Below are 25,596 nucleotides of genomic sequence, written 5' to 3' on the forward strand. Positions count from 1 at the left end.
GCGAGCAGCTGAGATGAGTAAAGTTCAACCGACAAAGCTACTTGTTTGGGTTTCGTTGTTTCATGTATAACTGGTTTGTTTGAAAGCAAAGGTCCCTCAGCCGATCCCCTTTTTCTTATGATAGCAACCCACCCGAAAGAGGAGACGGGCTAGCTTTCGTTAGCATCACCGCCAAGCTAACCGGGATCAAAATTAAGTTTCCTGTGTTTACGTTCAAAATAAAATCTCGACTCAACGCTTTAACTGTATATTCTTCAAAGGTTATGCGAAATGGCCAGAAGGCCAAGATGATTGCCAGCTGAGCTAACAAAATTAAAAAGCACACATTTAGGTTTCCCATATATTTTGAAACCGGGTTAATAGCTGAGTCTATCTTCAGCTAAGATTGGATTTAGAGCTAGCTAACGGTAAATACCCCGAAAACCGACGGGAAAGTGGCTCACCAATTCATTTGAAACAAAATTGATAAAAAGGAAAAACATACGTCAATAATATCGGGGTGTATACAACAATAATACAAAAAATAAATACTATGTGAAGTTGTAAGCTGTTAACAACGGAACGAAACTTTATGTTCAAACCGATAAATAGGGGCTAAATTTCGAAACCTGTAGCCGGAAGTAGAGTAGGTCTGTAGGTGTCTGACTTGATAACAGTAGGTTTAGATGGTTGGTAACAACTGGGGCTACCCGGGATTGTTCACAACAGAGGAAGGCGCACCAGCTCTGACCAAATAAAGCACAGTTGCGATTCTTAGATCCTGTTTCGGAACCATACAAACGGAAACTAACGTTAACGCGTTCTTGTGCCACAGGGCTTCGTGGTTCTACTGAAAGCTGTTGTTTGTACCGAGCTAGCTTTGTCCTTCTTCGCAATCACAGCTACGGTGGTGTTGCTGGTATATTTATACAAATCGTTGTGGAATATGGCTCAGCATGGACATCATGTAGCCAGTTCCCAAAAAGCACTAATGCTGGAGATGAAAAGTCTCCAAGATGAGCCGGTCGAAGGGTTCAAAATAACTTTGGTGGACGAGTCGGACATGTACAACTGGGAAGTAGCGATATTCGGACCTCCAAATACACACTACGAAGGTGGTTATTTTAAGGTGAGTAGCTAATGTTAGCTAGCAGTCGATCTATTGTTCTTTAGCTGGTTGATTTAGCCTACATTTAAGTAATTTAGTCATAGAGGACAGCTCAACGGGTAACCTTAGCTTTTAAGTAACCGTCTTCATCAACGGCAGGTAACGGTTAATAACGTTAACTCGGCTAATTGGCAGTTCTTCCTTGTTTACTGTGATAAAACATTCTCCCCCTCTTTGTTCAACTTTAAATCAACACTCAATCAGGATTATAAGACTTTAATGATGTAGGCTGATATACACTGAAACTTTTTGCCTATGGCTCATTTTTTTCTAAAACACAAGTCAACTGAGGTCCCTTAAATAGTGACAGTCAACGCATGATCACGTTTGACACTTTTGTGTTACCATGAAACAAAAGGGTTGTTAGCACAACTGCCTCAAGCTTCAACATTACTGTAATGAGGCAAGCTCATCGTCTAACTAATTCAGTCAAATTAACTGCTTTTGAGTTCATTTGTATGTTCAAATGAACTCAAAAGCAGCTCTTACTTTTGAAATGTAGCCACTCGGCGTGTCTAACTTAAAGTCAGAAGCCACTTAATTTGTTTTCTGCCATACTTCCTCCCTTGAGAGTGAATGTTTGGTTTCACAGACGTGTTGTTCCTGTTTGTGAGTATTTCTGCAACTGGCAAACAGGGCTGGCAGTATGCAAAGCCTCCGTGAAGTTATGAACTAGTCAACTGAGTTGTCTTGGCTATATTGTTATTTTTAAATCTTCTCTAACACTGTAATGTTTAATTGTTATATCTTTTTAGAGAGCCAGGAATGTCAGCTCTACTTTTATTTTCATGGCACCCAGGGCTCTGCCCCTTGACCAGTTAACTGCTGGTAGTTTTTACTGTTTTTGCCATAAAGGTTGGTGCTAAAGAACCTGACTCACTTTAAGTCCCACTGTAAGCTACACACCTACAGGGTACACATAGATTAGCTTTGCATTTGTTGTTGCACTCTACTGTAGATTTGTCTCAAACCTAAATAAGTGTGTGATAATAAACTTCAAATGTTGCAAAATACTGAGGGTATTGTTGTTCACCTAAATTTCAAGCCCTATGCTAATGTGGTTATTCATTCAATAATCCACTTTGATGTATTACTTTGCCTGGCAAAGTTTTAAAAAAAACAAAACAAAAACACACCTAGTAGTTCTGATCCAAACTTGTCCTAGATAGTTATTTTAGTGTACATCAAACAAAAGACAATGAGCTTTTATAATAGTCCTGTCTTTCTGAGAAAAAGACAAGGATAATATAGGTCCGGGCCCTGAAAAAAGATTTAAATTTGCAGAAAGAGTAACCAACAAAAATAACAACATACTCAAATTGTACATGGTCTCTTTACAAGAGCTTTTTGTCATGTGCTCATTATGCTATGTCCTGCATTAGCCACAGTTGTTTACCTATAACAATTAAACTGTAAGGTATCAGTAATGGCTCCCACTTCGTTCAGACTATCCAGCATATTGTATCACTTAAGCTATAAAGTGCTTTGTGATTGTAGTTCTTGAGAAGCCTTTACATTTCGCCTCTGGTCTTTGTCAAGCCTATGAACACAGGCAGAGGACCCCGGCCAGGCTACCACGGACAGTGCTCAGTGTATCTGTGTGGGTGCTGTGTACAGGATTCCTTTGTCGGACCAGGAATGCACAGCCTGACTGTGAAATCCACTGCATGGTTGTGACTCATTGTTCTGTGCTGGGTTTCCGTCCAACCAGTTTACCATATTCAGACAAAAAAGAAAAGAAAAAACAAAAAACACTGTTATGACCAGGTTAGCCCAACAAACAAGCAGTTAAATTATGGCACACTGCAGCTGCCTTTTCATTGGAAACAGGACAGGTAATGACGTCACATGAAACCTGGCTGAGTCAAGTATTTATTTCACAGGGGTGTTGCTCTCAAAAAGTCACACCATGATGAAGCCAGCCATCATCCTGGGTCTTGTAAACCAGAGGAGCTGAGATGCCTACTCCCAGAGTACAGACTTGAAGGGGTGTTAGGACAGTGACTCACTGTGTGTTGTTACTGTACGCATTGAGTTTGAATGTCCAGATGATACAGTAACTATGAGGTATAATCTTAATACTTTATTTAGTCTAATATAATGTTAATTTTTATAATGATTATAACCATTAATTTTTTTCAGTGCAACTCTGCAATTAAAATTAATGAGGAGGCTGTGTAGTTTTACGGTCTGCTTCAGCTGTATGCCAACCATGTCATATAATCATGACCGAAACATAAAGACTATGTTAGTCATTTTCTAGCTCAGCATATTTTCTAATAGAGATCTGGTCCGTGACTGCTTGATTCTCTTTCTCTGCACTTTTTTCTTTCTCTGGAACATCTGTCTTCTCTCCACACATTTTCTTGACCCCAGGAAAATTTAAAGATGTGAGAAGTTATTAAATAACACAGTTACACAGTTACTGTTAACATCAGTCCAGAACTACAACGGCTTACTTGCCTGTATTCAAGATTTCATGTGGAAAAATGATGCCAAGCATTGTCCCTTGCTACACTGATTGCTTGTTTTTTGGATGTTTGGGTCTTGTCAGAATCTTTATTCACTGTTGAGCTACTTGTTTGTGATTTGGATCCCCAATCAGTCTCCTTAGGAATTTGCAGTCTCACAGTTTGTGAGTGCTTGGAGTTTGGTCCGATATCTGCATTAAATTATCAAAGTGGAAGAACAGTGGTGGATCGCAGCAAGTTTTCTGCTTTAATAATGTTATCCAGAACTGTTGGTATGACCCCAGTTCAAATCAAGTCACTCATTAACAAGCCACAAGTGATCACTTTACTTTCCAAGGAGCCCAGGCAGCATACTGCAACAACAGGCCCAACCAATAGGTTTTATCTTACATAGCATAAAGTACATGAACGTACTTCCATTACAAGGCTTGAAGCTCTGATTTAGTTTTGCTCTTTACTGTGTCAAGTACTAGTTTCATATTTATACAACACAAAAGCACCAGTTACACACAGACAAAAAAAAAACTCAATTTCTTTCCTTTTGCTGGAAAAAATGAGAGAATTCACTTTTTGGTTATTGTTTAGCTCTAAGTTTCCTGGTAATAATCTTTAAAAAATAGTTTTTTATGAAAATCTTATATTGACATCTGTATGCTTTATTAACATAAACACAAAACCCAGCAAATCTACTGTTGTTCTGTGCTCTCCATTTTGAGCAGGGTTATTGGGTTCATAAAACAACAATAACGACCGTAAAGACTTACGCTGGTCCATTAACTCCACTTGAGAAATATGACGTTGCTTCTGAGACTATCAGTTCACATTTGGCAGATTTGACCTCTTCCTGCTCCATTTTGTTTCATGCACCACAACAGCAGAAAAAAGATGCTCTACATCCACTACTGTGAAGTCATCTGCTTGTGTTTCATGGAGAAGTTTCACATGGTGACGTACGGCAGAAGCTATGCTCTGTGTGCAGTGACACAGGGCTGAACTGCACTGCTGTGAAGTTGCCTGTGAAATTGGATGGTTGACTGTGTTTGAAGTGCTGCTGTGTCAGCACCTGGTAGCTTTAATTATAATTTTTTTTGCATGTAATTATGATCTAAATGGTCTCTCTGCAACTCATACTGTAAAACGAAACCCTTTGTATCTCAGTCAAGTGGTTTATTCGACTAACTTTTTCATAGCAAACATGGAAAAGGGAGGTGTTGCCCTTCTGACTTGGCTTGGGCCTCTCTGTCTTTTTTAGCCTCTGACAGACCGGAGTTGTGTTGAGCAGCTGACTCTCTGTTTGTGTCTGCTTTCCTTCCTCCTCGGATGCATGCTACATAATTTGTACAGGCTCTATGTTAGCCTTGCAGTAGAAGTGGAGGGGAGGTTACAGGCAAAAGGACCCAACCAGGCTGCAGAGGGCTTGGCTGTCGGAGTCATGTTTCCCCTTCTGGCTGTGTCACAGAGAAATGAGAGCAGGGTAGAGGGAAAAAAGAGGGAATACAGAAAGAGCCAGATCAAGAGCAGGCAGAGCCCTTTCTTGCTGTGGTGCCCCTTTGAAAGGAGAGCCTGCTGTGAGCAGAGGTGAGCGTGAGGCCCCAGAAGACTGTTATAACCGTCCCCTGAAGCCCTGGCCATGTGTTTTTTTTTTTTCCTTCGTGTATGAGCCAACAGTGTGGTAATCACAACTTTAAACATACCTACAAATATGGGCCGGTTGTTTCAATTTTCCATGTGTTACAGTCACCTAGGAACCAGTTTGTAATACACCAAAAGCTTGTGATCCTTTTCCTCTCCTCTACACCCTCCTCCTGAGTTGAGTTAATGAGGCTGGGGGCTGTTGGATATGAGCATGATAATCTCTGGGACCTGTGTATGTGCTATGGAATTTGCTCTGCACAAGGACCTTTTTCCTCATCATTTAGTTTGGTGTGTGTGTGTGTGTGTGTGTGTGTGTGTGTGTGTGTGTGTGTGTGTGTGTGTGTGTGTGTGTGTGTGTGTGTGTGTGTGTGTGTGTGTGTGTGTGTGTGTGTGTGTGGATGTGGATAAGGTCTGTAGAGAAGGTAAAGAGGTGCACAGGGAGAATTGAATGATTTTTTTTTTTTTTTTCTTTCTTCTGTTCAGGGTCTTTGCATTGACCTGGTTTACTTCGCCATGCTGTTATTTTCCACAGAGTGGGTGCGTTCACTCTCATTCCCATTAACGTTTCAAGGCAGCTTTTTTAGGTCACATTCCAAGAAAGAGTTTCATAGAAAGAGCCAATTGATCTTGTATTTTATATTCTCGGTAACAACTGCTTAGTGGGTCGGTTTTTGTTTTTTTGCGTGCATGGCTGCAAATTGACTACACTTAATGTCCACTGCTGAAATGACCTGTTCAGGGTGAATCACCTATTGACCGTGGATGCTGTTAATTCTGTGCTCAATCCAATTATGAGGCATGACAGGCAAACCAGTGGTGGCACGTTGTAACAAATGTACTGAGGCTAGCACTTTGTGATGGTCAGAGATCTTGGTTGAGCTGCTGTATGTGAAGCAATTTCACATACAGCATCTGTACCTCATTTCCAAATACCTAATTTCCACTACCCATTCCAGTACCCATTACTGCTGTGTTACAGAATATGCTAAAATGTGAGTATATAATAAGGACAGGAACTCATATAGACAGGATCATTTCTGAAAACTCAAAAGCAGTAGCTGATTTTGGCCTCTTAAGACTATGCTGCGTTATTCTCTTCCCCTTCCTCTTCGTCCTTGTGTTTCTTCGCTTCTGTCTGCTTGGCGGTGTTGAGACAGGAGACAAGCTGCTCACTGCTGCAGAGTAAATTAGCCAACCAAGCAGCCTGTCTGTGTTTAGGCCCGCTCTGCCACTCTTCTCTCAAACGATCCATGCATCCTCTCCTCCCTCTCCCCATCCACCAAGGGTTTGGCGTAGGCTTACTCGGTGGACAGGTCAAGAATTACAGCACTCCGATTTACGTTTCAGTGAAGTTTTACACCCCATTATTAGTGTTTTATGGTCTCCAAAAAGGTTTATAACACACCCTTTGCCCGGACAGACCTTGGGCACAAATTGCTCTGCACCTATTTCCAATGGTTTTAAATCGATCTGTAGTTGGTGCTGCTAAAACCACAAGCAGCTTGCATACTTCCCTTCTTCACTAGGTTCATCACTTTGTCAGTTATATTTCGACAGTATCATGGAGCCTTAAATGGTAACTGTATGCATTGTTAGTGTTTGCAGTTTCCAGTTTGTGATATTGTATTACGAGGAAAACGGTTCAAAAGCCTCTTGGTAAGCTGCATTGTGAAATCGTGCTCTTACCTTCTTACAGGGACCAATGCTCAAGCTTTCGTAGTGCATATCCCCACCTTCATGCTTTACTTGGGGTTAACATTCAGAGTCGCAGGATCATGATGAATGAAGCTATTATATGCAAATTTTTAATGCAAAGATCTCCCAGAAACTGGCTACAAAGTGAGATATGGTATCATTTTTTTATTCGAAGATATACTTTTTTTTTTTTTTTTTTTAAATAATATCATCCTTGTGAACTATAGAGATCTGGGACTTTCAGATTCCAAGCTACTGGAGAGTTTTTATTCAGTTTTTTTGGAAACTCATACCTGGAAGACAAACAAACATAAACCACTTTGCCCGTTGGAAGTGTTTGTGCCCTGCCGAATGCCCTGTAGTTCTTTTTTGCACCATTTCCATCCCCTTTTGAATTGAACCAAATGGTTACTCAAAGTAATGTTGAATAGCTACTGATGGGAGCTACTGTGGTTTATTTAAAAGATCCTCACTGGCAAGATGTTGTAGCTGTCAGCTCCTCTTATTGTGGTCAACAGAAAACAGGCATTGCATTGTAAATAAGAACAGACATTTGACATGTCAGTTGGACATGATGTGAGTTTTCCCAAATATATAAGCTAAGATTTTCTTCACTCAATTCTCAGCCAGTGGAGAGATATGATCTTGATGATTATATTGTTTGGGAAGACAAACCAAGCTCTCACTGTTGCAGCCTGGCCCTCCTCCCCGCCCTGGCTGGCTGCTATGTGTTGCACTGTTGCCAGTCTGTAATGTGTACAATGTTGGCTTGAACACTGCACTCTGAAGGCCCGCCAGTTTTTTGGCAGGGTCAGTCAGACCCTGGGATTTTGGGTTGTTTTGTTTTTTTGTTTTTTTTTTCCCCCCGACAAGCAGCATTATCTCAGGGATAGGTCAGAGGAGGTCAGAACATACTGACACACACTTTAAAGACAACAGAGCCTTAAATACAGCTCTGACAGACGGCGGACGGCAGCAGATTCAGTGAATATTAACAGATCACACTTTTGGTCTGAGTATTGATATACAATATTTTTCTGGTACATACAGCCTGGTTTAAATGCTACAATGCATTCAAAGAGGGCTAAAAGCTTACAGTATTATAAAGAGCACAACCCCCTTTATTCCAAGTGGAATCCCCCCTTCCTCCTCCCACCACTCCACCACCTCCCTGCTCCCATGCAGCCCCCCGCCCTCCCACTCGACGGTTCACTGTGGCGAGGACCAGCTGACCATGCCGAATCAGCAAATGTGAGCAAGTATGTGCTTGTGTATATGACAGGGTGATGAGGGCGGTCAGCAGAAAGTTTCATGCTGTGAGCGACATACATGTGTGTAATCAATGTAGTTGGTGTCCTCTACACGTAGTGTGATTTATACCGTGTGTGTGGGTGTGGGTGTGGTTTCAGTGTGAGGGAATATAATAGCAGAACATGGGTGTGAGTAGTGGATTGTCTTGGGTTGCAGTGACAGCTGGAGATGACAAACCCCCACAATGTCTTTATACCAGCAACCCCCCACACCCACCCAGCCACCTACCCACTGGTGTTTCTCTAAGCTCCACACTCGGCAGCTGAATGCACTATGAGCCTCCCTCCCTCTCTCCACACCATATTACATTACACTGTCATTAGTTCCTCCATGCTCAGCTACCTCAGTAGGGTTTGCCATAACTCTACAGCTACTATTTATAGGTTTCTTTCAGGCACTGTTGAAGCTGATCAGCATGATTGTGGAGATGTTCATTTAGCCGCTGCTTGTTGACACCAGAGCCGTAAAACAAAGGTCTCTCTAAAGAAAAACTGTCAGAATGTAGCCCTCTCTCTCCCCAGCATCTGCCCCTGTGTGTGTGTGTGTGTGTGCCCGTGTGTGTGTGCGTGTGCGTTTGTTGCTTCTGCAGCATTGTAAAGACTTGAATTCAGTTAACCCTGGGACACTGTCTACCAGCAGGATAGATCTAATACACACTGCAGGTTTTCTTAAAGTAAACAACACCACTAGTGTGCTAAAATTATATGCAGCAGCCTAATTATGGTTATAGGAATCGCCCTTTACTTTCCTAGTACATTTTGAGCCAGCATGTTTCTGTTGGCCTAATCAGTGGAAATGGTTCTCCCAAACGGTAAGCAGTTTAGAGGGAAGTAGTCATGACTTGTCTGCTGGCACGGGAGAAGTGGAGATAAACCTCCCGCCTCTCACATTGCTATTATGTGTCTTCTTTCACCCTCAGGCTCGGATCAAGTTCCCTGTCGACTACCCGTACTCTCCACCTGCTTTCCGCTTCCTCACCAAAATGTGGCACCCCAACATTTATGAGGTAACTCTGACCAATGTAAATGCTGGTTAAAACTTGCAGTAGCTTCCCATAGCCTTTGTTAATAGACCCATGAGCTACTGCTTATATAAGTAGGGATCTAGAAACACTAGATCCTTGTCATGTGATTCCAGATAAAAGCTCTGATTTAATTTTTTAGAAGGGCTTATAAATGTTAAGGAATTTAGGACAGACTGTGTAGAAGAGTATCCAATCCTAATACTTTAATCTGAAACTGTATCTAAGTAGTAAATAAAATATTACCTCAACATTTTTGTGTTGGTTCTCTAGAATGGAGATGTTTGTATCTCTATCCTGCACCCACCAGTGGACGACCCACAGAGTGGTGAGCTGCCGTCAGAGAGGTGGAACCCCACACAAAACGTCAGGTACACACCATAATATAATACAATATAATGTGTCCCATCCTAGGTTCTTTTGTTATTATTTGGACAGTTACACGTTTTTTGTTCATCAGGCTCTGTGCTTCAGCAATTTCAACTTGAAATACGTCGAAATACGTTATAGTGCCAAGTCTCAGGTTTAATTTGAGTAGGTTTATATCAATATAGAACTGTGTGGGAGATATAGTCCTTTTAATATGGTCCGGACTGGACTTTCAAGCATTTTTCATATCTTACCATAAGTTTTTAGACTTCTTTCCTACATTCCTAGCAGGATTTTGATTGATGCGTTTTTCCTGCCTACGAGGCAACCATGATTTGCCTGGAATCATCTGGTTGTGGTATGACAGTCAAAGACTTGCAAAGACTTGAAATTTTCCATAGTTTCCATTCTTCTGGGTTTGTGTGCTAATGTAGCTGATAGCACCAGCTGTTTTAAAATGCCTTTCTTGTGGATGTGTACAGCTCACCCGTAAAATTAAAGCCTTTGAAGAGAGACAAACTTCCAGATCATGGTCAGTAAAAGTACTACTATGATTGATTTGGACTGACTAATTTGTGACAAAGCTTTGTGACACAACTTTGCTAATAAGCTAATAATCTGCAGGTTTTGGCTCTCCTGTTCATCGACGTCACATAAAGCTAGACAGTTATCTGAGATCTTCCCTGAACTGCCAACAAACCTGCTGCAGTGTCAATGCAGCACACAACCAAACATGATGTATAATTCATTCCCCTTTATTTCAGATATTTACTTGAACCACTTTCATTCAACCCCTGTAGCTCTCCCGTTCTCCCTCTCTCTCCTTAGCTTTTTCCTTTTATGCATTATGTTTGCACAAACTCTCACAGTTGAATAATGGTGTATACCACAATAATAGGTCCCTTGTAGCCACCGAGCTGATGATCAAAACAACAACATAAACAAAAATAGTCCTACGTTTTGGTCCAAGGAAAGAGAAAAGGAGTTGAGTGAGCTGGTGGGGGATCATAAGTATGAAAACAGTTTTAGGGACAAGGTGCACTGTAACACTCCCTACCCCCCTCTTCCTATGTTTCCCTTTTCCTCCCAACGTATCACTTTCCTCTCTTTTAATCTGTCTCTCAACTTTCACTCGTCTGTTGACATCTCCTCTCAGGACCATCCTGCTCAGCGTGATCTCTCTGCTGAACGAGCCCAACACTTTCTCGCCGGCCAACGTGGACGCATCCGTCATGTACCGCAAGTGGAGGGACAGCAAGGGCAAGGACAGAGAATACATCGAGATTATCAGGTGCTTAGAGGACACGCAGCACTCTTCTCTTCACACTTCAGGGAGTTTTTCAGTGTAGCAGGTACAGAGAGTACCAGCAACGAAGCTCCATGTGGCCTCATCTGACTTTTTTTTTTCTCTCTTCTATTTTTCCTTCTCACAGGAAGCAAGTGCTGGCTACCAAAGCTGACGCAGAGCGGGACGGCGTCAAGGTTCCCGTCACATTGGACGAGTACTGTGTACGCACCCAGGTCCCGCCCACAGACGACGGCTCCAACCTCTTATACGATGACTACTACGATGACGAAGAGCTGGAGGACGATGATGAGGACGACAACGAGGACTGTTGCTATGACGAGGACGACTCGGGCACCGAGGACTCCTGACCTCGCCTCCCCCATGATGTCCCACCATACCCCCGACCCTGACCAGTCCCTGCCCCACCCCACACCCCCCACACACTTCCCTCTTCTGTCATGGACTAAATTTTAATTCCCTGCCCCACTTCTTCCTCCCCTCATCCCCTCATCATCCTCACTTAGCACAGGCCCCCCCTGTCCAACCGTCTGTCACATGTGCAGTCACAGTATGCACACTAAAACCTGATGCATCGAAGAAAAGAAAGCTACAGAGTTGTTTTTGTTGGTTTCTTACATGTTTTCTTTCATTCTTTCATTTTTTTGTCTGAGTAGAGGTTGCACACATGATACACACACAGCAGGAAAACTTACAGTAACAGTACTTCCTCATGTGCATCTGCTTGTCTGCACTGGTAACTGGTTTAATTTCCCACAAAAGTGTTTTTTAGCTCCTAGACCTATTTCTTCCTCTGGCATTGAGAGAAACAAAGCTATGTTGTGTTTTTTTTTTTTTTTTTTTTTAATGGTCACGCCTTTTCTTGACATCATCAGCAGCAGGGAGGAATATAATGTCACAGGTCAGATCAGATCAGAGTAAACAAGCAGAGAGCATTTACAAAGGAAGCTAATTTAGAAAAATTATAGTGTGTGTGTGTGTGTGTGTGTGTGTGTGTGTGTGTGTGTGTGTGTGTGTGTGTGTGTGTGTGTGTGTGTGTGTGTGTGTGTGTGTGTGTGTGCGCGCGTGCCCGTGAGTGTTCAAAATCTGAGTTACGTCCGCCTCTGAGCCATGTGTGTGACCTCCAGTTACCAGGCTGTTTGAAGCCCTGCCATGCTTCACCTCTGACATTTTTAGAGCCCCAGGGCTTGTGCTGCTCCAAACAGGGAAGCCATTCACACTCCCTTGTGCCTTCCCTCGCTCACTGATACCACAGGTCTGAATGACTCGTGGGACAGACTGGTCAAAGCAAAAACCCCTAGCAGCCAGACAAACAAAGGTGGCAGAGGGAGATATCACAAGGTCTCAGGTGGGGATAACTGTGCACACAGTGCCCTCCTGATGATGGAACAAGTTATTTATAGCAGCACCTGTCAGACTTGTCCGGGGTGTGAGTAAGAAAGGTAAGATCCAACAGCTGAACTAAAGAGTGGAATGTAGATCAGGATCCCACACATGTCCTCTACCGACTGCCACACAGCCTTCATCACACAAGCACGTGCTACTAGGGGCCTGGATGCATTAACAAACAGCTAGCTGAGCCTGCTGCTGCACATGAAATCCAATGTACTGTATTTTTAAAAAAAAAACAAAAAAAAAAACCTATGCAGTCAGTGTTTGAACTCAATTATTATGCAGTGCTTTGAATGTGGCAGTGAAGCTGAGCCTTTCAAATGTCTGACCTGAACTTCAGCTTGAGTTTTACAAGCCAGCTACATACCTGTTAGGACTTTGGACTGACGAATCCTTGGTTAGAGATGGACAGTTGTAGTTGTATCTGTGTTCGTGTTTGTCAGTGGTTTGTTAATCTAAACCAGAGTAGCACAAGTCTCCAGAGCAGAAGAAAACGAATGAAATTGTACACTAGCCTTCACAGAGCACATACCCCTAGTGGTGGCTGGGTGTATAGGCAGTGTTTTTTCTGTTTTTTTTTGTTTTTTTTGCTTTGAAATGTTCAACTGGGCCACAGCCATCTTGACTCACCTGAATCAATGACCCCTGTTACCTGAGACGAGATCGGTAGCAGTGCGAGTGATTCAGAAGAATGAAACTGACCTGATAGGGTTTTGTTTTTCTGTCTGCACTGTCCGAGCCCCTCTTTGTAACTGCCAGAAGTGCTCTGTTGCACACTCAAAGACACATTACCACCATCCAGCAGTATTTCAAATGAAATTCTCAACATCGCTGTAACCATGTTTCCGTTGTGTGTGTGTGTGTGTGTGTGTGTGTGTGTGTGTGTGTGTGTGTGTGTGTGCGTGTGTGAGAGAGAGAGAGAATAGTCGCTGATCGTTTATATAACTTGCCGAGAAGTGCAGAAATGGGAAGGCCTGGGGATAGGGTTGATCTTTGAGCATGAACGGGAGAATGTGGTTCTTCACTAGCATGCTGTTAATGAAGTGTTTGTGGTTTTAGATCTGCTATAAGGGTCGGGATTGTGTCCAGGGACAAAGGTTCTCAATTTTATCTAAAACTGTTGCATTGTGAATGGGCTGAAGGTTAACTGTTTATTTTGGGCTTCTTTTACAGTTTTTTGATGTAATCTTATTATTTCCAAATTGTGGTGTGAGCTGCAATGTTTTCTGTCTTATATGTAAGTGCTAAGAATATTGACCTGATTGTTTAAAAACCCAGGATTGTTCATGGAAGAGCGAATAAATGTATCAATCGATTACATGAAAAATCAAACAACAGAAAAGTTGTACAGAACCAAATTGACACAGCACACCATACAGTAGTTCATTTCCAGCCTTTCTCAGCCCTGAATGCTCAGAAATTAGTTATCAACACTCAATAATTGACTGATGTCCGTTACACAGCCTATGAATGATTCTCCCCCCCTCGGTTTTGTTGTTTTAGGGTGAATGGGATTTCTTTTTTTTCTTTTTTTTGTCAAACCACTGTTATTTTTATTGTCTCTTAGTCCCCACTCACCCTCCTTCCCCCAGTTCTCTGAGCTCTGATTGGTGGCAGCATCACTGAGGGAAAAACCCAGCAGTCAATTACAGAAAACAACAAGAACCTCAGGAAAAAAACAAAACAAAAAAAAAAACAACCAACAAACAAACAAATCCTTTTCCAGCTGAGTGAACCTGACCCTGGGGAGTCTCACTTTTTGGCTTCAAAGGACTGTTTACAATCCCTTGATATGCACATGTGGATATTTTGACGATCACTTGATGTTTTTTTTTTTTTTCTTTGTTTTTTTTTTTTCTTGTTTATATTTTCTTTTTTTCTTATGGTTTGTAAATCTATTTAAAATCTGAAATAAAGATCTTTATTAGATGTTGACTTATTTTTATTAAGGGGGGCTTAAGTGGCTCTGTTTGAGAGATTTAAAAGGTCTCACTGGTTTCTCCCTTTTCTGTGTTCTCTTATAGACACTGAAATGGTGTGAGTGAATGAAATTTGAGTCAAACTCAAGGCTATCTCTGAGAGGTAAGACTCATGTCCTTCCTTTTCACTTTCAGTTGATGGTTTCTTTTTTAAACCTTTTAGTGGAGCTAAAGTGTGAGGAAAGTGCATGATGAGATGCATAGCCAGAAGTCACCCTTGCAAGGCTTTAGAGGGTGGTGGAGACTTTAAAGGATTTTCTGATGCTTTCCATGTATTATCTGTTAAAAGTGGGAATTTAAGAAATGCCCTTTCTAAAAGGCCATGGTTTCTTTTTCCTTGTCTCCTGTTCCCTTCTTCACTTTTGGTAACCTGAAGTCTTGGAAGAAACCATGGTAAGACATTTCTGTTTGATTTGCGAGGTCTGCTGTTAATTTAGCCCAGCTTTGCATTAAAGAAATGCAAGATATTTCTCTGTGCCACTTCCTTTCTGACGTAGTGAAAAAGATCGAAAATAATGTGCGCTGTAATGCATTCCTGTACATGCAGCTGGACTATGCAAAGCAGATTGATGGTAAAGGGGCTAAAATGTGAACATTTAAAAGCCTTCAAACTAGTGCTGAGACCATCAATTAGTCGATCCTCTTCAGTGTTTTCTATCATCGTAAACTGAATCTGTGTGTTTTGGACTCTGGGAACATGTGATGGGCATTTTTGATTATTTTTTGCAACATTTTAACAGACCAAACCATTAATGGATGAGTTGCAAAAATAACCAAGAGAATAATCTTTAGTTGCAGCCCTTCTCGCTGCTTTTCTGTGGTATGATAGTCCACATGCTGTGGGTGGGCAGGTTAAAGGGGCACTCGACTGATTTTCCAATCAGTTTACTTACCACCAGTAGTGCTACTATTCAGCCTTTGAAAACAGTTCCAGAGGATCAGTGTGGGAAGATGTGGGGGAGACCGTTGGGGAGGGTTTAATAAAAGGCACAACTAATTTTTTTTAGCAGCTCTAGTGAGCCTCAGACAGTCTAGAACAAATCAAAGTTTCAGCACTCCAGCTATGTAATAACCATAAAAGATTAAACTAAATTAATAATGATTAAAAAAAAAAAAAAAAAAAGTAAGAAAACAGGAGTTGACACCATAACAGCAAATCACAAACCACACTGGTGAGGAAACTTATTAAACACTTCATCCTGTAGCGCCCGATGCTGTGGAGAATTTCGCACGCCTCTTACACCTTTCCAGGTGTACCTGCGTCCCATCTGCCCGTCTACAGTTTCACTTCACTTCTTGCATGTGAAGTTTTCTGCTGCTTCTTTTCTTCTTAGAAACTAATCAGAAACACAAGGGGCATAGAAGGAAATAATACATAATGATAAGCAAACTTTAAATTTATTGTTGATGCTAAAGTTCCAAAGTTCCTGTCTGAGTGAAAACATTTCCATGCAGCTTTATTCGAGACAGAGAAGGATGTTTTGTTGCACTTGCAGATAGGAAGATGGTTGTATTTTTTTTTTTTTTTTTTTTTAGTTCCAGCTTATTGGACAACACACCCATTTTTCAAGAAAGCAGTAACGGTTCCTGTCACTGTGTCTTTCCTTACAGATGCCTTAAGGACTGCATGTGATCCAGCAAAAACACTGAGGTAAGATGGTGTTTGTTCTCGCTTGAATAAATGCACAAACACCAGGGTGCAGCAAGTTTTTCTCATTAGAGACAAATGAGCTCATATTAAGTGCTCTCAGGGGAGGGCTTTTTTTTTAATGTTTTTTTTTCCCTCAGCTCAAATAGGTAAAATCTTTTATTTTACAAGACAGCTGGTGAATTACAGAACTCTTTTTGGTCTCTAATTATCTCCACCACTTTTCAGTTTATCCTCACTTCCTAAGGGGCAATTGTTTGCACTAACAGTCCCACATTCAGAAGCAGCTTTAGGAACCTTTAAACGCACTAGCCTGTATTGGTTTTCTGTTCTGTTTTGCTGTGCTCAAACTGTGTGAGGAGTGCGGGTGATGGGATCCGTACCCTGCAGTCACTCTTACAGTCAGTGTGGTGGAGACTTGAAGGGTTTCCTGATACTCTCCTCCTGCGAGCACTTGCACCAAACTACACGCTTTTCTTCACAGAATTTCGTTCGTGGCCGATTCATGCCTCTAGGGGGCAGCAACAGCTTGTCTGTAGTTACAATGGAGCTTTCAGCCTGAGTCACCGCAAAGATTTTGTAAAATGTAGGAGTCAAAACAGTCACTGACATGAGTATAATTTTGTACTTTTGTATTTTGTAGATTTTTTTTTCAATATGCCAGACTATTAAAGTTTGTGTTTCTTTTGTTCTCTCAGTTCAACCTTCTGTAAAATTACAATCAACACCACAAGCTCAAGCCTGCAATGTTCCCTGCCTTTACTCTCCAGTCGGGGGCGCTGCCATTCCCTTATATATACAGAAATAAGAGAGTAATATGGGTTATATATATTTCACCTTTTCATATCAAAGTGCCAAAGTACCTTCCGGTCATTTCCACTTTTCTCATCACAAACTGCGACTCTGTAAGTAGACTGTCGGTATTACTCCCACGCCGTGTCCAATTATATGCTGCTACTGCACATCAATTGGTTTATTATCTCCATGTTCTTCCTGGTAAAGTTGAGCCAACCACAGCTGCCTGTAAATCTGGAGCTTGAAAATGAAAACCATCAATCTGTGAGACACCGTAAAGGAATTTCACCGGACAAAAATGCAGATCAGTATGCTGTGTGTCGGTACTTCAGGGCCAGCTCTGAGTGAAATCTCTCTTTTCTCCGATCAATGTTTTTTCCTGCATCCTTTTCCCCACACCCTCCTAAGACCCCCCCCTCCCCCAACCCACCCCACAGAGATATACCGTCTTTGCTGCAGAGTCCATCAAATTTGTTTCCCATGGCGACAGGTCTGACCTTTTGCCCTGCGTGCGTCCAATCCAAATGCCAGTTCAGCTGACCAGAAAAAGCAAGACGCTCAAATTGTCCTGGCATTTTCAGAATTGCTTCCCTCCCCATTTGGATTCTTTCCTACTTCGCACTGTGTTTTTTGCCCGGAAAAGGAAAACACTCTGCTTGAACTACAGGTAATAAACCCGACTGCGGGATCAGAGCCAGATGCTGTGGCTCCTCTCCTGGCGGTTTCACACAGTGACAGTGAGTCACATGTGTTACTCCGTCCCCCCTACTCCAGCTGGTAGTTTGGCATTGATCTCGTCCTGGATCCCAGTGACTAGAAGCCAAGTGAGTCAGAGCCATCAGTAACCTGTGGATAGCTGCACGGCCAGAGGAATGAACGAACCAAGTGAACTGTAACAGACCGGAGAGCAAATGCAAAATGAGAGGAGGGGAACAGAGAGTTGGTTATTGAGGGGGGAGTGAGGGGGGATTGATCCATATGTCAGGATATGAGATATCTCCAAGGCAACAGAAGTTGTGGTGACGGTGACAGCGGGTTGGCAGGAAGGAGGAAAAGATGAATGACAACAATAAGAGGCAGTGGGGTAAAAATGGATCCTAAGACATCTCAGGCCTCTTCCTTTTTTTTTTTTCTTGCTTGACCATCATGACTGACCGTATGTCCTAAGAGTCGTTGCAGACACACACACACACACACACGCACACAGCATAAAAGGAACAGGTGAGCAAACCTGGAGGTTCACTCCACCTCCTGCAGAGCTTTTGTGTAGCTCCTGTTCAGTCTGACAGCCTCAGCCTCCGCCTCAGCTTCAGCCTCCGCCTCCGCCTCAGCCTCCGCCTCCGCCTCAGCCTCCGCCTCCGCCTCCGCCTCAGCCTCAGCCTCAGCCTCAGCCTCCGCCTCCGCCTCCGCCTCAGCCTCAGCCTCAGCCTCAGCCTCAGCCTCCGCCTCCCGCCTCCGCCTCAGCCTCCTCCTCCGCCTCCGCCTCAGCCTCTCTCAGCGTACAGGCTCTTCCTTCCTGTCCTTCCAGGAAGCCAGTCGGACGTCAGCAGGGAAGATGTCGCGCCACAGCATTGAAGCAGTCTCTGAATTGACTCCTTCAGCTGCTTTTTTCACATATAATTGCCTGCACACAGGCATCACTGTAATCTGTCTATCCAGGTGACAGGAGAGAGCAAGCAAGGACAGTACCGCGAATCAGATCTATTTTTGTTATTTAATGACAAAGTTTGCCTCTGTACTTTTCGCTTTGTAAGAGCTCCAGTGTTCCTCACACATTTTCGGGCAGACAGAGATGTAGGGTCCGGCCCCTTAATGAGAGCACAACAGACACATTAACCTTTTCTCAGGCTGTAGCCTGTCCTCGTCTCCACGCTGAAGATCCCAGACGCTTGTGTATTGATCTCATTATTTTGTAAAAGAAGTTGTTAACAGTTTGAACCTGGAGTTGTTCTCCGAGTGGTATGACATTCAAATATTTGCCAGGAGATATTGTTTCTATTTTAATAAACTTTCATTTTTTTCCCATTTATGTAGGATTTATAAGGCAGCCTCTCCAATTGTTTATCCTGTAATAGAATTGAAAGCTCTGCTGTAATCTGTAGTGTTGAATTGATTAGTTGATAAATCGATTAGTTAACGGACAAACCAATAATCAATAGTTTTGAAAGCCACTTATTCATTCAAGTAATTTTTTGAGCAAGAATGCTCAAACATTCACTGGCTCTAATTTCTTTTCAGCATCTTCTTCTGTGACTACTTTTTAAGTAAATTTTTCCATGTAGCTTGGTGGGGGCAACGGAGCATAACATAAACAAGATTTTAAAGCACTGGTGCAGAGAATTTACACCAGAAATTAATCAATTCTGCTTGGAGGGAGCATCCAAATGTTCCTCTGCAATCTGTATGGAAAGTGGCTCTTTTGACGGGTTGATTACACCAGACAGTGACCTCTGGGAGGACCTGGGAGCAGCTCTGAAGGCATGGTGTGTAATTATGTCCACTCAGAGCACAAATAGCTGACGTGGTTTAAATTCCATGCTGAGGCTTTCCTCGTGGCTCTTGGTCGCTACAGGTTGAACCGTAACATCCGGGTTCACTTTCACCACCTGGTGAAGAATGTAATGCAGCAAGTCGCTCCTTCTCTGTGGATCCGGATTTTCCTGTGTGTGCATATTTGCTCACGCGCATGTGTAAACAGACGTGGATACGCTTGCATGTGGATTGGTGAATGTTACATACTTGTGTACCTTTGTTGAATGTCAAGATTAATGTTATACAAATATAAATCCCCACTGCAACAGACAGTATGCTTTATGTATCTGAGGGCACGTATCATAGATACGTTTGGTTGACCCTTTCTGTGACTGAGCTGTTCAGGCCCTGGAAACATCGCAATATAATCGTAGTTTGGTACGGGATCCTCCACAAACACAATTTTCTACATGAAATCGGAAAAGCTTTCTTTATCTCCACTTAAAGCTTCTGTATTTGTGTTGGTTTGTCCTTGGTTTTTGAATTGGTTTGAAGTGGGGATCGCCTCAGCTGGAATGTCACATACTTCTCTGCATCAATCAGGATTTAGAAATATCTTAATCTGAATCTAATGATAGTTGTGGGGCTGCCTGATTATTTTGCCAGGTCAGAGTCACTTGCTTCTCATCAGATGACACCCACAGTCCTAATGGAGCAGGTTAGCTGAGTTTTGGGATGCTCAACTCCTATATGGATTTTTAGCCACAGAGATGGCAACGTTGGTTGGTCCATCACTTTGGTCCAGACTGAAATATGCCGAAACTATTTGATGGATCCCAATGAAATTTTGTAGAGACATTCGTGGTTCCTCTGTGAGCATGTTTGCATGCTAGCATGGCTGTGGACCCTTTAATCTTGTTTTTTTTCTTCCCCTAACTTCATCTTTGATTGTTGCTCATATAGTCACAAATATTTAATTATATGAAGAAATGCTTAAGATTTGATACAGTAAGTTTTCAGAGTTTTCAGAAGAGGCTGAAATTTAAATGGAGGTTAAATCCAACAGCTCATTTACTATAAAGCGGTGTTTGTTTTGCTCTGTGAGCTCCCAATTAGCTGTGACAAGAAGGGTGACTCCATCTGGAACAATCAAGCTCATCTCATTTTCCATCTGAAAGAAGCGGAGACAGGCATAGCTGACACCTATTCCAGGGCTTTTCACGTTAAATGTTTTGTTAATCTGCTGTTTGCCAAGCTGTTGTTGCTGCTGCTGTGCCTCGCTGTCACCAGGTATTGCCTCTCACAGTAGCTGAAATCTGTACATTTCTAAATTCCTCCCCGTCCAGTCAATGCAGCGCTGAAACTGGCTCTCTGCAACTGATGTATGATAAAGCGGTGGCCGTCACACAGCACTTGACTCAAAAACCAAGCGATCCGGACAAACAAACTGTGCGTTTTTTGTCCTGCAGATCAATGAAGTCAGTGGGGCCCTTCCTATTTTAGCCAGACAAATGTATTTGTTGCCATAGCAAAGTTTCCAGGGTCGGTTTAAACCCGAAGACAGACAAAAAAGAGGGGGGGGGGGGCGCTGTAAACTGAATTAGACCAAACAGCACACAGGTGCATGTTCTCCACCCTGCATTGTCTGCTCAGCTGCATGTGCTTTTCCTGGTTAAATAGGCACAGTCTTATTGGATGTAATGGTTTACTGACAAACACAGGCTTCGTGCTGTGTGCTAGTGGGTGGGGGGGGCAAACAAGTCTGGCCCTCTGAATGAGCTCGAGTGTCACGTCTCTCTCTGATATTAATGATGTTCATACCCTTGGTTGAAAGTTTGGACTGAAGAAAACGTTAGGCTGAAGGACTGAGATGCAACAGAGTAAAAACAATTCAAAACAAACAAACAAACAAACAAACAAAAAAAAAACACACGCAGCTGTGATGGAAACAGCAAAACCAATCCAATGAAACACCAGATTTCTCCAGCACTGACTGTTCGGGGGTAGACCCGGCAAAGCCACCTGTAAGATTCATCTTCCCCTTACAAATAACCAGTGGGCTTCTAACTGGGTCTGATGGGGAAACGCGGACACGCGCAGTTTGATCTTATTGGTCCGCCGCAGCCGCGTGCCGTCTATAAAGCGCTTTGCAGGAGCTGCGGAGCTGAGACCGCGCACGAGCTGTGGCCGAGGGCAGAACGCGCGCTAACCGACGGAGCAAGTGCAGAAAGAGCAGTGGGGCCGTTTTCCATACCGCTGTAAGTAGGTTATTTCTGAATTCGTGTAGGCTGTAGCAGTGAGTTGTGCCCGATTTCGAGGCGACAGTAAATGTTAGAGGGTTTTGGAAAAGAGGCTAAAGAGGGGGAGCCTTCCGGCGACCTGCCGAACTGAATTTTAGTTCGTAACTTTTAGGGAATATTTCCCTTCAGCGTTTTCGCTCAAAGCTCACACGTCCACATATGTTCTGAAGAAGCGGAAAGATCATCTGTGGTCAGAGGAATAACCTTAGGGACATTACTGTTATCTGACTTGACAAAAGGGGGGAAAAAAATCAACTGTAAAATTATTTATCTATTTATTTGGGGCCCTATATTTAACAAAGTGTATTTAGTGAAACTGAGAGCAAGAATGAAATCGCAATATTCTTAGTTTGAAAGAATAAAATGCACAAAAACAGTTCTCAGTTTTATCCAGAGAGGATGTAGTAGGCATTAATAGCAACTTAATGCAATGTCGATTAATAGTAAAATAAAGAATGCGACTTTAAATTTAGTCCTTTTTTTTTTTTTAAACACGAAGAATCAAAAGCGAATAGTAAAGAAACCCCCTTCGTCGTTTTTAATCTATTCCCACATTGACTGTCGTTACACTACCAGTCAGTGAAGCCTCTCTGCAGTCTGAAGAACATTATGACTCCGTCTCCTTTGTTGTAAACGTAATGTAGTTGAATTCTGGTTGATTTTGTATCGTTTGTCAGTTCAACGACCTCACATTGCTGCATTTTGTCACCTGTTAGTTCCCTAAAATGTAATGAGCCTAGTAAATTAACTCTACTTCTTCCCAAAAGCCGGTTTGAGGCTGCAGTTTATATCTTGTTCATGGCATCTGTAGTCAATAGCTGCATGAGTTAAGCTCAGATGCTGTAAGTGTAATATTTCTTGTTTATTCAGTCTTAAGCCTTTAAATGCTTGGGGTTTAATCGTACACTGTGTTTGCTCATCAGACCTACAACACCCCCGTGCTATTTTTATCCCTCTGCCCCCCCCCCATGTGTTATTAATTGCAGACACACCTGACTGCACTTAGTCCACACACCCACACATCCCACTGTCTGGTGGGACCATGTGGGTTCTGGATAAGATCCGTGGGTCGGTGGAGACCGGTGTGCTGCGACAGGGAGAGAACGGAGAGAAGAAAGGCGTCGCCCCGGCCTACAGCAACGTCCTCACCCCCGACAAGATCCCAGACTTTTTCATTCCGCCGAAGCTGGTCAGCTCCCCCCCAGAGCCTGAGTTTCCTAATGTGAGGCCCAAAGAGGGGCTGCAGCCATCCGCGTCAGAGCAGACTATCGGCAGTGGGAAGAAGATCAGCAGCCCAAGGAGTCCACGTCTGGTGGCCAAGATTGCAGGAGACACCAAGAGCTTGCTGAGAGCGGCAAATCGCCACATCATACAGATAGAGAGTGCTGACGATGTTGTGGCTGGAGACACCAATGCAGACCCCCAGTCGCAGACAGCTATGTCCCTGCCTTATGTTCCCAAAACTCAGACATCTTATGGCTTTGCAACCTTGAAGGAAAGCCCCCACACTCGCCGTAAAGAGTCGCTGTTCCACTGTGAACTTACCAGTCCCATCACCCCTCCGAACGCCCAGAGGAAACCTGCGGGGAAGGGCAGCGAAGCAGGAAACCATCTGAATCCAGCTGACTTCAACACCTCTCACATGAATCCTTATCGATACTTCAGCGGTGGGGAAAGTGACACCTGCTCCTCAGCTGAGTCCTCCCCCTTCAGCTCTCCGCTGCTCTCCCGCTCCGCATCTCTACTCAAGATCTTCACCCATGAGACGCAGGCTAAGGTCGTGAAAGCGAAGCGGACGTTCGCTCGACACAGCTCCCTCTCCACAGACGAGTGCAGCTCGGCCGAGCCCAGCCCCAACATCCAGCGACGCCTCCACATCCCCTCATTCCACAGTGTGGCTGGAGCGTCCGACCACGCTCTCCATCGAGAGCACACCATCAACCTGCACAAAGGCGGTACAGTGAGGATCAGCGCCAACTACGACTCCAGCACCTCCCGCCTGCTGATCCGCATCCTGGCAGCAGAGAGTCTTTACGACAAGCACTTTGACATCAAGAGCATCAACTGCTGCGTGTCCGTCTACCTGAACCCAGGCAAGCTGCAGAAGCAAAGGAGCAACATCATCAAGAACAGCCGCAACCCGGTCTTCAACGAGGATTTCTTCTTTGACTCAATAAGCTCAGTTCAGGTGAAGAACCTGTCGGTGAAGTTCAAGGTGGTGAACAAAGGGACCAGCCTCAAGAGGGACACGCTGCTGGGAGAGCAAGAGGTGCCGCTAACAAAGCTGCTCTCAGGGCTTTAAAGCTGCAGGACCTGGAGGTCAAAAACCAGGGACACTGATTGAAACTTAAATTAGATGTTTGCACTGGTTTCTATACAATCTGCTGTTGTTACTCTGATAGATTAAATCGCTGACCATAAAGATAAAGGGAGAGAAAAAATCAAGAGTTTCTAAGAAGAACCAAATTTCTAGAGGGGAGGGAGGGTTTTATTCTGAGATTTGCGAACTGAGAAAAACCCAAAGCTCAAGAAAATGAGTCTCTTGATGTACGTGGCTGGATAAAGGTTTTATGGTGGTTGAGATTTACCTGGCTCCTTCTCCCAATAATGAGTGCTCATTAAACCAAGCTGGGTTCGATTGCAACAGATGAATTAGACAGATGAAAGGGTTTTTTGTTTTTTTTGTTTTTTTTCCTGGACATGTCTCCCAGCCAACTTTGTCAGCCAGGTCTGTTTCAAAGGTTGGATGACACCTGTGCATCAGCCTGTCTCGGTGTCCTTGCCTGCACTGTGTTCGTCATGTGTGGCATGGTTTTATTATTGTAATGTGCCATAAGTCCACAGCAGCGCAGAATGGGATTCTACATTAGCTGCACCATGTGTTCAGCACAAAGATGCCTTTGTGAATCAGCATGAGCTTTGAAGTGGTACTACATCCTGATGTGCAAATGACCCTTTGATCCCAGTTGCCATGGCCGACCTCCTACAGGGGAGGGTGAGGACAAGCAGAGCAGTCACGATAGTCACATTTACATGCACATCAAAAATATAATTATAAGGCGACTAATAATGCAAGTAAGATTAAAACCTATAATTGCCATAGCCTGATTCTGTTATTGTACTTGTGCTCTTACTAAAAGAAAGTGAAGTCAAATGACTCACATGTCTCTAAATTAAACTGTGTGTTTCCTTGTGGTCTCACAAATGTGTCGAAATCACTTGCTTCCTCAAGACACAAAGTTTTTCATTATTTCAAATCCTGCATTGTTTACATCGGCGTTCGCTTGTGAGCATTCTCCTAGTTGACTGCCTCTGTTGTCGTCTTAAAGTCACCAGTTGTCGATCAGCAGAATGGCACGAACTCAGGATGTGAACAAAACGGCGACCCAATCATAAACACTTTCCTCCATAGCACTACTAGTGGTCAAAAACTCCAAGGGGTACCTTTTTTTTAAAAGTTTATTTTTCTTATAAAACAACTTTTAAAAATCTGTATATGCAGAAGAAACATTTGACCCTGTTTCCAATACAAATTAACTTATTTCAAGTAAAATAGTTAAAGAAAAATCAAGCTTAAATTTTAATGATTCTAGTGCAAGATTCAGATACTCATTTCTAGAACAATCTTGGAAACAGGATGAAATATTCTTGCTGCAATTGCACATATCTTTACTTAAAAAAAGATAAGAACTCAATTATAGACATAATTTATTTAATAAGATGAGGTTTTATGCAATTTGGGGTACATGGATTTTAATGTTGTTAATAGCCACCAGTTATGTCTTTAACTCCATGAAACCCAGCTGACTGAGTTAATAAATGTGGAGGAAGGAGGAAAAACTGTTTGCAGAGTCTATGAAGAAGTTCATAGATTTTACACACACACACACACACATATACATACATGTCTATATATGTGTCTGTGTCTATATGTGTACATATACATACATATATGTATGTATATATATATGTATATGGTTGATGAAATCTCTTCAGCCTTATGAAGGACTTGTGTGGACTTTCCAGCTGCAGCCTGTCACGCATGTCTTATCCAG

At 42.9% G+C, this 25,596-nt stretch overlaps 2 protein-coding genes across 2 annotated transcripts; both read left to right on the forward strand.

The window, feature by feature from the left end:
* The first annotated feature begins 419 nt into the window (after nt 1–419).
* Nucleotides 420–14,043, forward strand: cdc34a (cell division cycle 34 homolog (S. cerevisiae) a). Its single transcript, XM_040127807.1, has 5 exons — nt 420–1,108; nt 9,179–9,265; nt 9,554–9,651; nt 10,806–10,940; nt 11,083–14,043. Exons 1-5 carry the CDS (start codon nt 926–928, stop codon nt 11,303–11,305), a joined length of 726 nt encoding a protein of 241 aa, XP_039983741.1. The 5' UTR covers nt 420–925; the 3' UTR covers nt 11,306–14,043.
* Nucleotides 14,044–21,408: 7,365 nt separating this feature from the next.
* Nucleotides 21,409–24,714, forward strand: LOC120790377 (C2 calcium-dependent domain-containing protein 4C). The gene is made up of 2 exons (XM_040127810.1): nt 21,409–21,499; nt 22,528–24,714. The coding sequence occupies exon 2, from the start codon at nt 22,584–22,586 to the stop codon at nt 23,841–23,843; it is 1,260 nt and encodes a 419-aa protein (XP_039983744.1). The 5' UTR covers nt 21,409–21,499; nt 22,528–22,583; the 3' UTR covers nt 23,844–24,714.
* Nucleotides 24,715–25,596: the final 882 nt, after the last annotated feature.

Source organism: Xiphias gladius, chromosome 6, assembly GCF_016859285.1.
Source record: "Xiphias gladius isolate SHS-SW01 ecotype Sanya breed wild chromosome 6, ASM1685928v1, whole genome shotgun sequence".
Taxonomy (NCBI): domain Eukaryota; kingdom Metazoa; phylum Chordata; class Actinopteri; order Istiophoriformes; family Xiphiidae; genus Xiphias; species Xiphias gladius.

Bases quoted from the DNA above. Each gene is read 5' to 3' on its own strand.
- cdc34a (XM_040127807.1), top strand. From the start codon at position 926: ATGGCTCAGCATGGACATCATGTAGCCAGTTCCCAAAAAGCACTAATG. The intron at 9,652-10,805 runs GTACACACCATA...ATCTCCTCTCAG, and splicing joins AACCCCACACAAAACGTCAG to GACCATCCTGCTCAGCGTGA. The intron at 10,941-11,082 runs GTGCTTAGAGGA...TCCTTCTCACAG, and splicing joins GAATACATCGAGATTATCAG to GAAGCAAGTGCTGGCTACCA.
- LOC120790377 (XM_040127810.1), top strand. From the start codon at position 22,584: ATGTGGGTTCTGGATAAGATCCGTGGGTCGGTGGAGACCGGTGTGCTG.